This window comes from Hydra vulgaris, chromosome 10, assembly GCF_038396675.1.
Source record: "Hydra vulgaris chromosome 10, alternate assembly HydraT2T_AEP".
In the NCBI taxonomy this organism is placed as follows: domain Eukaryota; kingdom Metazoa; phylum Cnidaria; class Hydrozoa; order Anthoathecata; family Hydridae; genus Hydra; species Hydra vulgaris.
In genome coordinates this window covers 38,413,456-38,427,500 of record NC_088929.1, presented here as the reverse complement: position 1 = coordinate 38,427,500, position 14,045 = coordinate 38,413,456, and the positions used below count along the sequence as shown (strand labels likewise).

Sequence of the window (14,045 nt, the reverse complement as noted above, 5' to 3'; positions counted from 1 at the left end):
TACTGCACGCTTATTGAAATTTTATATTATCATTTGCATCCCTCAGTATTTACTCCAGACATATTTGCAGCATTGTCATAAGGCTGACCTCTTCAATTTTTAAAATTTTAGTGACAAGTCTCACCCCTAAAAGTTTTAAAACCTTTTCTGCAATGACTACACCGATGTGACTTTTCATAATTAAAAATGTTAAAAATCATTCTACTGGCTTTCCGTCAGTTAAATGTATTAAACAACTATACTAAGTTGGTCGATGTGAGCTTAAATGAAAGTTAAATTGTTGAGTTAAAACACTAAAATAGAGAATAATGCTAAATCTCATAACTAGAGATTGCACTTTTTCTCAGATTATTTCAGGTTTTTGAAAACTTTTTTTACTCTGAATATATATCAGCTTGCATTCTCAGTAAAGAGATCCATTTCCATGATGATATAATCAAAAAATATTCTTCTGATTATTAAATCCATAGCTAGTAAGTTTGTTTGACTTTTCTTTAAACACAAAAAGTTTGCAAAGACATGCAACCACTTATTGGGGTATAAATGATCCGTTCTTGTAAAAACCTTTCACCATTTGCTCTTTTCCCTAAAAATGTGCTCACTGAACTATAATGCGTTCTGAATTCTGTATTGTAAATGCTTATGTCATATAATGATGCTTTGTAAAAGATTGTGATGATTGGAGCCCAACAACAACAAAAACCCTAAATTATATGTAATTATTAATATGATTATTTTGCTGTTTATAAAGTAAAAGTTAAGATATATATACAGCAGAAAGAAAAAAAAATGTCTGTAGAACAAAGAAGACAGTATAAACTTGTCACTAAGCACTGTTTTTGTATGTAAAATATAATTATTATTTTTTTTAATTTATAAAAATAAACTTTTTTTTTAATGATTTTTATTAAATAAAGAATTAAACAGAGAGGGATCAAAGAAAATTAAGGTGACAGTACATCAACAAAATCTTTTTATAGAGCCATCTTTTTATATAAAGCTTTTTCTACAAAGTATAGTAAATGTTAAAAACTTATTATTTGCATAAAAATACTTGTATAAAAAGTGGTGATAAACAAATCAAATAAAGAAATCAAATAAAGAAGAAAAAAAAGACAATAAAATGACTTCTGAGTAGTAACTTAGGTACAAACATTTATCAAGTTTTAAAATTTTTTTTTTTTTTGCTAGAAACTTAAATAAACTTAATGACCTTGCCATACCTTTGAATCCGCTTTATTAGGTATTTTTGAACCTCTATATGCAATGCTATATATCATGTATTTATAAAATTTTTGAGACATTTTTTATTTGTTGTTCAAGATAATAGTTTTAATTTATATTTATTTTAAACTTGTTATTAAAGTTTGTAGGAGAGAGATAATAGTTGAATTGATGCATGGAATGCTGAAAAATATTTGCTTTTCATGAATATGCTCGCAACTACAGAGCACAAATGCTTATAAATTATACTTTTTTTAGGCCTTTTAGCTGCCGAATTACCTTGTACAGAAATGTTTTTTGAAATGCAATTATGAAGTATAATAATAGATATAAATGTTTAAATTGCATTTTTGATTAATTCACAATAAAATAAGATATTAAGGAAACTAATCGAATTAAAAAATTGGAATTTAAATTTTTTCCAATTTAAAAATATCTACTTTTTAGAAGCCCCTAAATAATAGGGGCCCCAGATCATGAACTAATTAGGCCTATTGGGTAATCCAGCACTGATTTTATAATATAATCAACTAAACTTAAACAAAAACACAGATGATAAAACTAAAACACAAAACCAAAGAAAATGGTTCATTTTTAAAAAAATTTAATAAAAATAATAATAAAAATTATTTTATTTTAGAAGTTGACCAATAAGTATGAAGTATCGCCAAAAAAATTTGAAACTCTTCAAGATATTGTAAAAAGTGAGATAGAAGCAAACTCAACAAAAGCAAAAAACTCTGCCACAGATGCTCTGTTGTGGTTAAAAAGGTTTGATCTAAATGTTTTTCTTTTCAGAAATTTCTTAAAATAAAAATTTATATTTTTGTTTGTAATAATTTGCAGAGCATTATCTTTCATTCGTGTGTTTTTACAAGAGGTTTTAACAGGTGAACAGGACTTGGTAGTTTGTGCCAAAAAAGCATATGAAAGTTCATTGAAAGCATACCATGGATGGATGGTTCAATCTATTTTTAATGTAAGTTTTAAAGTGTATTTTTAAAATTTTCTTTTAATGTAAGTTTTAAAGCTAGTTTAACGTTTTCACATTCAATTTATATGATTATTTTTTATTTAAATAAAATATTAGAAATAATACAGAATAAAAAAATTTTTAAAAATGTCTTTCAGGGATCCAGAGTCTTAAAAAGGATTTCAGATTTTAAATCAAAAAAGATTTTTTCTTCCTGGTTTTTGATATTCAGGAGCTACAAAAATGTAAAAAAGCTTATGTACTACTTTTGAAAAAAAAAAAAAAGAATTTTAGGTTAGAGGAACAATCAATATTTGAACCCGGAGTTCTTATGTATAATGGCTGCAAGGACTCCAGGACACCAGGGTTAAAACAATAAGTTTTAAGTCATTAAATCTAATGAATTTTTTTCTCATTCCAGATCACTCAACATTTTTAGAGCTGGACATCAGAGACCAGGAAAAAATTGAGATTTAAATCCAGAGTCCTTTTGAGACTCCACATCCCTGATATCTGTTAAACTTTTTAGAATTTTAAAATTAATGGTGTTATTATTATTATTTTTTTAGCTTCTTGACACTATAAAAGCTTGCATTATTAGTATAAGGTTGAATTGTAATTGTGTGAGTGTGGACATGTTTTAGAATTGTTTTTTCAACTTTTTTCAACTTTTTTTAAAAGATTTTGAAATTTTCCGCTGTAAAATTTAAAGTTGAAGAATGGCATATCACTGTCATTATTATAAATTGCAGTCGAAATTAATAATTACATTATTAGTTTTTTAGTTAAGTTGGTAACTAAGTAAAATAAAGTTCTTTATAACTATGCAAAATTAACTGTTGCAAGCTTTAAAGACATTCTTAATATAGTTGTAACCAAGACTACATTCAGTTAAAAACAATAAATCTGCTATAGATCAGTTGAAAATTTTATGTTGATATGACCACACACACAACTTATTTTTTATGTTGGTTATTAACCAACATGTAAAATAAGTTGTGTGTGTCTAGGTTACTAGTTGTAACCTAGACTACATTTAGTTAAAAACAATAAATCTGCTATAGATCAGTTGAAAATTATATATTGATATGACCACACACACAACTTATTTTTTATGTTGGTTATTAAGTTCCAGGTATCTTAGCAACCCATAATTAATTTCTTTAACTGCTATTTGACCACATTTATTCCTGTAATATATAATAATAATAATTAAAATGCTTGAATAAGATAAAACACAATATTTATGACCCACTACAATGGTTGTCTAGAAATTTAAGAATAATTTATTTTTCTTGTTTAATATAATTTGTAAATCAGTTTAAGGTTAGATTTGAAGTTGATTGACTAATCTAGACTCCACTACCCTTGTAAATTACTACTACTCTGGTGAATAATTCCATCCAAAAACAATCGTAATCGTAAAGAAGTGAATCTACTTTAACAAACTTAACGAATTCAGATGTAATATGATGTTTGCAACCTCTAGCATTGGAAGCTGTATTAATCGAATGTATTTGTATTTGAACTTTATTCATATCCATAGATTCAAGGTTTTTGTACAACTTGTATTAACATCTAATTAACATGAACACTTCTAAAATTCTGTTGAGTGTTGTTTAATCTTACAATGTTATTTAATATTACAAGCATAATATTTCTTTTTTTTTTTTTTGGTATCATTCTTTACTTGTCTTTCCTATATCAAATAATTGGATATATAAATACCTAACTTCTTTTGAAAGTAGGTTTTTTTTATTTCTTTTAGTTTACCATTATTTTTTTATGAAATAAGAATATTTTTTACTACTTAGACCAAAATATATTAGTTTATAGTTCTCAAAATTAGTTTTTATTCATCTGATCATTCATTAAGTTATTTATATCATTTTAAAATAGTTTTAACTCAACCTTGGAAGAATTAGGTGAGATTTTTTTTTTGACACTGGCGTACAAACAACATTTATAAGTTATTTTTCTTGGGTAAGTGTCTACAAATATTAATAAAATGAGTGAAGAACCATATTGTATATGTATATGTATATATAGGAGAAACAAGTTGCATCACTGTTGCATTTAATATTTAAATGATTATGTAGAATTTTATTTGGTTTATGTTTCCTATTAGTTGGTTTATTTGAAACCCATGCTCTATTTTTGGTTTTGATTTTGACTTTTGAAGCAGTATCCACTTGTTCTTTTTTAAATTAGTTTTGGATTTTTAATTCTTGGAATATTTTTGTGACACAATTATAATGAAACAGAAATTATTCCTTTGTTAATTGTTAAAATTTCTTAAACCAGTCAATGTCATCAATATACTTAGAAAATAACTTGTAATTACTTTTATAATATGTTTTAGGCTTCTTACATTCATTACACTAACTAGATTTTTCTTATATATATTTGGATTTTAATAAGTGATGATCTTTTTTGCATCACCTATTAAAGATAACAACAGAACTAAATTTGTATTATTAGTATTTAGAAAATTCAAAAAAAAAATTTTGATACATAGTTTGCTATTTGGTAAGTTGGATCACTCATGCATTGATATATGAAGCAATTCTCAAGACACTTTAAAAATATTGAGTAATGACATATCAGTAGATTAAGTAGACTAATGACATATCAGTAGGTTAAGGTTAAGATGTTCTATCAGTTACTTTGAAACCAATTAATTGAGTTATAGTTAAAATGACTATTAATAATTTAATTGCTAATTATCTTTCAATACTCAATTTAGAAGCATTAATAGGTTCCAATATGGTATTGTTGTTATTCTAAGTTGCTTATGATGGTCAATTAACTTGCAATTAGAATTTTTTGATTACCAAAACATAAACAAGTTCATATCTGTTCATTATTAATACAATTTAACTGCGCAGGGATCATGGTTGCAGGATTTTTGTAGGAAAAAAATCTTGATTTTTACTAAAGCGATTTTTTTTTTAATTTTTTAGAGTTGCAATAAAAATGTTGATTTGCACTCAACACTTGTTGTAGTTAGTGTTGTTGTGTCAACACTTGTTGTAGTCAGTGTTGACACTCAATACTTGTTGTAGTCAGTGTTGACACTCAACACTTGTTGTAGTCAGTGTTGACACAAACCTTGTTTTTTTTTTAAAAAAAAACTGGCCTAATGGGGTTTTTTGAGTTTTGGGGTTTTATTTTGCATCTGTATCTAAAAACTTTTTTTTTTTTGTTTAAATATATTTATATTAATATATTATATATATATATATATATATATATATATATATATATATATATATATATATTTTAATAAATTAAAAAATTTTATTATTTACTTTAACTTTATTTAAAATATTTAATTTATAATTATTTAATAGTTTATAACGAGAATTTTTCAAATTATTTTCAAAAAGATTTAAAAAAATAATTTGTAACTGTAATAGAAAAAAAAGTTGAAACTGTATGGGTAGATTTATTTTAGATTTAAAAATAATATTTTTTAAATATGCCTATAGAAAGCAGGAAATAGAAGGAGAATAGGAGAAAGTAACTAAAGTTAGAAACAGTACAAAGGTTTCTTGCAACTATTCTCATACTTTACTTAGCAACAAGATAAATCATGCCAAAAGAAATTTGAGATTTTACACAAGCATACAGAAGATGACAATCTCAATCTGTCAAAATATTTGAATAAAATTTGTGATAATGTATTCTATATCTGCTCTGATAGCTGGACCATCATCTCAAGCTGGAACAAATTCTTTGGCATCTGTTAGTTCTATCAGTTTACCAACAACATGCAAAAAGCAACAGAGAGCTCTTAGAAAAAGATTACAATGAAGTAAACAACAAAATGATGGATCAGCTTACCCAAGAAGAGAAAACAATAACAATTATGCAAGATGGTTAGAGTAGTGTTATTAATGATTCAATTATTACTCACAGTGCATATAACAAACTTAAATCTAAACTTTTATGCATAACTGATTGTACATCAAATTAAAAAATAGCCAAGTATTGTACCAAACTCTTTTGTAATGTAATTAAAGATCTTAAGGAAACATTCAGCAAAGAAGTATTTGCTGCAGTAATAGATAATGAAAATAAGATGAAAAAAAGTGAATGATTTAATCAAAGAAGTATTTCTCAAAATTTTTGAACATATGGGTGTTCTTTATTTAAATCTTTTAGAAATGAAAGTAACACACCCAGATGTCATTAAACATGTGGCCGAAATATTTTTGCAATACACATCAACCACATGTAAATATTATTTTGTATTTGCAGATTAGTGAACCTCAAGTATAAAAAAGATGTTAAAGTTTAAGATTAACTATTTTTCTTTCAAGTAATGGTTGCATAAGAAAGGAAGCATCTGTTACCAAACAATACCCAATGGAACTCCTAAATTGACTGTATAGAAATATACATAAAAAACGACCCAATTTATATAGAAGTTGTAAATAATCATGATATACAAAATCTGAAAAATTATTAAAAATTGAGCAATATTTAGAGAAGCTAACAGTCTTCAAACCCAACTCAAAGTATTCAACTTTTTAAAATTAAAGTTTTTATTACAGTTTTTTTGTCAGAATGTGTTGAGTTGTGGCTCCCACTTCTGAACAACCTTGAACAAATCATTACCACACAGCATTACCAACAAGAGATGTAATGATGCTATAACACTTATTTATTATCTTGCATACATGACCAATCCTCACTTTTTGGGTTAAAATAAGTTTTGCATTAAAAATCAAAAAAATTGATTTTCACAGTTATACGCTATTTCCTTTATAGATATTTAAAGATATTAATTAGAAAGTTATTAGATTGGTGTTTTCAAAAGATATTAATTAGAAAGTTATTAGATTAGTGTCTTCAAAAGATATTTATTAGAAAGTTATTAGATTAGTGTCTTCAAAAGGTATTTATTAGAAAGTTATTAGATTAGTGTCCTCAAAAGACACTAATAATAATATTTTTCAGAAATATTACTATAATAGTTTTCAGAAATATTGGTTATAATAGTTTATAAACTTATAAAAATTCTCAAAAAAACAAGACTGCTTCAGTTTTAGTGGCTTTTATTGAGTGGGTTTTTATTCCTAGTTGTAATACCTGTTGTGCCTTTATCTTACATATGTGTGCTTCAGCGAGGGATCCAGAAACTTTTCAGGAAGATTTCAATTTTAAGGAGGAGAAAGCCTTTTATCTGCCCTCAGTTTGTATGTATGTATATATACACACATACAGTGATGAACTGTGACTAGTTAGCATCATCAGTTTTTATATTTTTTGATAGTCAATATCAATAACAATATTGAAATTGTGTGTTAGGTAATCAAAATGATTAAGTTCTATTTTATTTTATTTCCAAATTTTTTTTAAGGACAAATATGATGGTATTATGTCCATATTAGTTTTTTTAAGTTTTTTAAAAATATGATTAAATAACAGCATTTGATTGCATTGAAATAGTCAAGTGGGTAATTTTTTGCATTGCCAGAGGATCGTTTATTTATCTGAGTTGTAGTGCTAAATATCCTTTATTTATCTGAGTATTTTTTTATTTCAAATAGTTGGCAATGAAAGCAGTTCCATACAGAAAGGATTTTATTAAAGCTCTTGGTGAAGACTGTAGTGAAGAAGAAATTTTGAAAGATATGGCTGTTGCACTAAATCTAATGGCACAAAACATTGACAATCTGAATGCTTTTTATACAGAATCTGGTCAAGATGTACAAAGTAAAGTATGAAACAGTGTTGTTATACTAGGTCATGATGTTGTTAGGATATTTGTGCCTTGTGTTTGGTGTTGATTATCATGGTGTTGCTAGGATATTTGTGTTTGGTGTTGATTATCATGATTTCTAAAAGAACTTATTTATAATCATATTTATTGTTTTTATTAAATGAAAGAAAAAAAAGTAGAAAATTTTTTTTTTATGAAATTATCTTATTTTTGAAACATATTTTTTGATGTTATATTTAGTTTTGTAATCCTGGTATAAATTATTTGAATATGGTATAAATTATTGTAGTACGATATACATTTTTCATAATTGGTTTAATTACATAATATCAACACTTATTATGCTACTATAGCAATGTACTATTGTATGTACTACTATAATTATGCTATATTATGTATAATGATGCATAATTATGCTGCAATATATACAATAATGTATAATTATGCTACATTATACATAATAATGTATATCTATGTTACACTTGTAATGTATAATTATGCACTTGAGTTTTAATATAACATTGTAAATCTCATAGAATTGTTTATTCATGTTATAAGCACTACATTCTCTATAATTTTGTTGTGTTTTTTATATACATTTGTATGCTTGTAATATCCAAACTTTCAGACAATCAGAAGACAGGATTTTTGATTAACTAGAAATAAGTTTAAATTTTTAGTCAAATATGATTTAAATAGTTTGTTTACACTAAATTGCCTTTAAACTAGTAACCGAGTGAGTTTGAATTTTTTTTTTTCATAAAATTTTCTTCCCCAAAGCTTCAGAATAGACCACTACAGTCAAGAAGTCTTCTTCCTATTTTTTATTTTCATTTAGTTTAAAACTCTCTGTCAACCTTAAACTGTGGAACTTTGCATAACAAGGTTCGTGAATAAAACCTTATTTAACAAGGTTTCTTGAATAAATTGTTTAACAAGGTTCATGAAAAAAACCTTGTTAAGCGCTGCTGTGTGGAGAAATAGGTTGAGCACTGTTTTTCTGGAGGCATAGGGTAAATTTGAATCTTGAACCTCTTAATTAGTTAAAACCTTTTTTAATTTTATTAAAGCTGGCAGTTGAGTGAAGTTTTTAAATCTAAAAAAATGTGTCGGGATTCTTTTAATAAGATAAATGATTCAATATTTTTAATAGTATTTTAATACTACTATTGTTAATTTATGTTTATTTTTTTATTTTTTCTTAAAGTAATAACAAACAAAAAAATAAAGTAACAACTAACAAACGAAAAAATGAAACAAAAAAACAAGGAGTATTCCAGTTTTTCTAACTCCGAGCTGATGGCATTTACTGTTACTGATATAATCAGTGAACTGCTAGCTGCACAAGAAAGTAAAAAAGTTGTTGATTTAAATAAGTTAAAGAGTAGTATATCTTCTAAATATGGGTTGTCTACTCAGCCTCGCCTAGTTGATATAATTGCAGCTGTTCCAGCTCAGCATAAAAAGTTACTTTTACCAAAACTCAAAGCAAAACCTGTTCGCACAGCTTCTGGGGTAAGTTTTTTTTTTGAAGTAAGTGCTTATACTGTCATTTATTTATTTTTGGAAGATGTTTCTAAAAATAACAACTTTCTATGTTTGATAGATTGCTGTAGTTGCAGTTATGTGTAAACCTCATCGTTGTCCTCATATCAGTATGACAGGAAACATTTGTGTTTACTGTCCTGGAGGACCAGATTCTGATTTTGAATACTCAACACAATCCTACACTGGGTATGAACCAACTTCAATGCGTGCAATACGTGCTCGTTATAATCCTTTCTTGCAAACACGACATCGAATTGAACAATTAAAATCACTTGGTCACAGTGTGGATAAAGTAGAGTTTATTGTCATGGGGGGGACATTTATGGCATTGGATGAGGAGTACAGAGATTATTTCATTCGCAATTTGCACGATGCCCTTTCAGGTCACACAAGTAACAGTGTCGAAGAAGCAGTGCGGTGAGAAAAAATGTATTTGTTTTTGTTGCTTTAACTAGTTACTATATTATTTTTAAATAAATTATGATTGTTATGTTGTATATGTTGTTATGTTGTATATGTTGTTATGTTGTATATGTTATGTTGTATATGTTGTAATTTTGAGTGTTATGTTGTATATATATATTTTAGTAGAAGTGCTTTAAGTATTGCTACAGCTAAACAGAAATTTTTTAGTATTTGATGATTACAGAAATTAAATAAATAAATGAATGAATAGACTTAAATAATTAATAATACTAATCACTAATTATTAATGAATATTTTTTATGATATTTAAATAATTTACTATGTGTTGTAATGTATATTATAATTATAATATACATTACAATCAATATAATTATAATATCCCAGAATTTTTTAAAAATCCCAGAATGTTTTCATGTTGCCAGTTAGTGTAACAAAAATTATTGAGCTGATTAATTTTAGATATTCTGAAAAAAGCAAAACCAAGTGTATCGGTATTACAATTGAGACACGCCCTGACTACTGTCTGAAACGACACATCAGTTCCATGTTGTTATACGGCTGCACTAGGTTGGAAATAGGAGTTCAAAGTGTATATGAAGATGTTGCACGAGATACTAATAGGTAATAATTTTATTAAGTTTGTATTTTTGGTATTAACAGTAGTTAGTCTTTTGAGGTAACAACTAATTTAACAATCTTTATGATTGTTTTAGAGGCCACACAGTCAAAGCTGTATGTGAGTCATTTCAATTGGGTAAAGATTCGGGTTACAAAGTAATTGCTCACATGATGCCAGATTTACCTAATGTTGATATGGAACGAGATATTGAGCAGTTTGTTGAATTCTTTGAAAACCCTGCGTTTAGAGCAGATGGGTTAAAAATATATCCAACTTTAGTAATTCGTGGAACAGGTTTGTATGAGCTTTGGAAGACTGGCCGATATAAAAGCTATCCTCCTGGTGCTCTTGTTGACTTAATTGCTCGTATACTTGCTCTTGTACCCCCTTGGACACGTGTTTACCGAGTCCAGCGTGATATACCTATGCCACTTGTAACATCTGGTGTAGAGCATGGAAATTTAAGAGAATTAGCACTTGCAAGAATGAAAGATTTTGGGACTGAGGTAGTTTCAAAAGTTATATATTTACGAAAGTAATATTATATATATATTTATATATATATATATATATATATATATATATATATATATATATATATATATATATATATATATATATATATATATATACAGTTTTTTCTCCAAAATATACCACAAATTTTCTATTGGATTCAAGACCCAACTTTGAGATGGCCATTCCAAAAAAATAAAGGTTATTTGCATCAAAGTATAACATCATTTTCTTAGCGATATGTTTTGGGTTGTTATTTTGCTGAAATATGGAGCCGTCTTAACTTTTTAGTAGATGGTTGCAAGTTGGCTTTATAAATTTAATAATTTAAGGTTATTACAATGCCAATGATTAAAATAGTTTTATAAAATTAAATATGATATTTTATAAAAAGCCTGGGTTCAGTATGATTATTGTTATTTTTTAATCTGACACAAATTTGATTGGTTTATATTATGTTTAGTGTCGAGATGTTCGTACGAGGGAAGTTGGTATACAAGCAATTCATAAAAATATTCGACCTTACGAAATTGAACTTATTCGTAGGGATTATGTTGCAAATCAAGGTATAATATTTTTGATATTAGAAATTGAAGTTGTCTTAAAATAAATTGTAAATTTTTAATGTGGTATTAGTTGATTTTGATAATGTTATAGGACTAGAGAAATAATATGGAGGGTGAGTAGACATTGTTGTTCTGCAGTTTCTCATCGAGATTATGTTTCAGGTTGGGAAACATTTTTATCTTACGAAGATCCGGATCAAGATATTTTAGTCGGATTACTACGCCTGCGAAAATGTTCTGACGATGTGTTTCGACCTGAGCTTAAAGGTGGATGCTCAATAGTACGCGAACTTCATGTCTATGGAAGTGTTGTACCAGTCAACGCTCGGGATCCAACAAAGTTTCAGCACCAGGTAATTTGATGATAACATACCTCTCAAAAATGTAGCATTTTTTAATTCTTGGTTTTCGTAGGGGGAGGGAGGAGGCTGTGACTCTTGATATCTCGAACTTTAGTGCATTTTAAACATTTTTACTATCCTTTTAGCATGTTTTAATCATATCTAAATTTCTAGCGCTTAAGCAACGTCAATGTCATTATCTACCCCCTCCTCCCTCAAGACCACATCTGTTCTTTAGCTCCATCATTAACCAAAGTTTATTGGAAATAAAATTCCTAGCATTTAAGCTTAAATATCTAATGAATACGAAGTAAGTTTGAAGCAACCGTGTAAAAGATTTTATCAAAAATTATTACTTGGTTGTGCCCGATTTTGTCAGATGAAAATGTTTTTAGTGAGAGTTAGGCGATTTTACTCATTTTAATTGTTTTTATTTTTCATCATTAATTTAAACTTTTTACCCGGTCCCACAGAAGTGAATAAAAGTTTGAGCAAAATTGCTCAAGTTTTTATTCTTCGTAAAGCTGAGCCTCGTAAAGGCCGGGTGAATATAAAAAAGCAGTTGCTTTTACTCAGTAATTGGTGAGATTTACATGAATAAAAACTAGAGGAATTTGCCTCAAGGTTTTATTCGCGTAAAGCTGGGCAATTACTAAGTAAATTGCTTAACTTTATGTGAATAAAAGTTTGAGCAAAACTCCTAAAGTTCACGTAATTCACGTAATATTCACGTAAAGCTGACCAATTAATGAGTAAAAGCAATTGCTTTTTTTTATTCGCCCGACCTATCGAAAACTGTTTTATACTTATTATTATATTTTGTCTTTAGGGTTTTGGAACTTTACTAATGGAAGAAGCTGCTCGTATTGCTAAAGAAGAACATTTTTCTAACAAAATAGTTGTGATATCAGGTGTTGGAACTCGCGATTACTACCGAAAGCTCGGTTATTCTCTTGATGGTCCCTATATGTCTAAACTATTAACATAATTGCTTAGTTTTCAACTTTTTTTATATAGTTTTTCATCGATTCTTATTGCTGCACGATAATATTTTGGTGATCATTTTGTTTTATTTTGCTTTGTTTTACTTTTTTTATTATTATCTTTATTTAAGCATTTATAATTTAAATTCTCGCACTACAAAAGCGCCCGCACATAGTGAGCATTCGCGATAATTTTGGCTTTTTAATGAATTGCGCTCAACTAAAAATTTAATGTTTTAGGATATTTTTTCCAAAAAAAAGTTCGGGTTTTATGCCTTTTCAAGGGGTAATTTTGTTAAACAAAACTAACCGCTGGGCGATTTTTTAATTCCACAACGGCTATTAACAAATAAATCTAAAGTTTTTAAATCAGCATAGCATATAAACTTGTTCTGTAATAAAAAAAAAAAAGTGATTTCTTCAAGATATTGCCGCTCTTATACTCGTTGTGCACGTATCAAAATAATATCAAACAGACCACGACAGGATCATTATTATTCGGTAATGTATATCTTAAACATTTTTTCAGTGATCTGATTGTTTGGAACATATTTAAAAGTGTGTACAGTACTGAATTTTTTTTGGGTTTACTCGATTGGTGTTTATTATTAATCTAAGAATCTTTCCACTTGCAAATATGATTTATTGATTTTATTCTTCTATCATGTCATTACAGTAATATTTTCATAACATCTCATTAGCCAATATAAAACAGCACTTATGAAACTCCTGAAGTTCATTAAATCTCAGTTTCTTCAAGTTGATTCACTTTGTCTCTCTAAAAGTTTATGATATACTTATTTAAATGAAGAGGAAATGCATCCTAAATAACTTCCATAAAAAATGGAGTGTTTCTTTTTTATTTAATAAACCTATATGTTGAATAATATAACTAATAAAATAAATTATAAGTTCACTTATAATTTGTTTGTAAACAGAAAATTAGCATTCGAAAGTTTTTTAATCTATACCTAGCGGGCACAACTAGTTTCATTTTCAGAATTAAAGCCCATATTTGTCATGTTATTTGTCACATGGAGTTTTACTCAATTTCAGCACATGTATTATGAAGTTTAAAAAAAAGAATTGTAACGTGGTTTTATTACTGGTTTCACATTCGT

At 27.4% G+C, this 14,045-nt stretch overlaps 2 protein-coding genes across 2 annotated transcripts in view; both read left to right on the top strand.

Annotated features, from left to right (window-relative positions):
- Window positions 1-8,111, top strand: part of LOC100202881 (glycolipid transfer protein) — a 13,891-nt gene extending 5,780 nt beyond the window's left edge. Inside the window, exons 3-5 of the mRNA XM_065807952.1 lie at window positions 1,865-1,995; window positions 2,071-2,203; window positions 7,756-8,111. Of these exons, the coding sequence (XP_065664024.1) occupies window positions 1,865-1,995; window positions 2,071-2,203; window positions 7,756-7,932 (441 nt within the window). The 3' untranslated portion in view covers window positions 7,933-8,111. The remainder of the gene's footprint in view (window positions 1-1,864; window positions 1,996-2,070; window positions 2,204-7,755) is intronic.
- A 999-nt stretch (window positions 8,112-9,110) lies between these two features.
- Window positions 9,111-13,003, top strand: LOC100206478 (elongator complex protein 3). Its single transcript, XM_065807951.1, has 7 exons — window positions 9,111-9,443; window positions 9,535-9,893; window positions 10,362-10,523; window positions 10,616-11,027; window positions 11,498-11,600; window positions 11,763-11,953; window positions 12,771-13,003. The coding sequence occupies exons 1-7, from the start codon at window positions 9,180-9,182 to the stop codon at window positions 12,927-12,929; spliced, it is 1,650 nt and encodes a 549-aa protein (XP_065664023.1). The 5' UTR covers window positions 9,111-9,179; the 3' UTR covers window positions 12,930-13,003.
- The last annotated feature ends 1,042 nt before the right edge of the window (window positions 13,004-14,045 follow it).

Coding starts and splice junctions, on each gene's coding strand:
- LOC100206478 (XM_065807951.1), top strand. CDS start 9,180: ATGAAACAAAAAAACAAGGAGTATTCCAGTTTTTCTAACTCCGAGCTG. Junction 9,894..10,361: donor AGTGTCGAAGAAGCAGTGCG/GTGAGAAAAAAT, acceptor GATTAATTTTAG/ATATTCTGAAAAAAGCAAAA. Junction 11,028..11,497: donor TGAAAGATTTTGGGACTGAG/GTAGTTTCAAAA, acceptor TATTATGTTTAG/TGTCGAGATGTTCGTACGAG.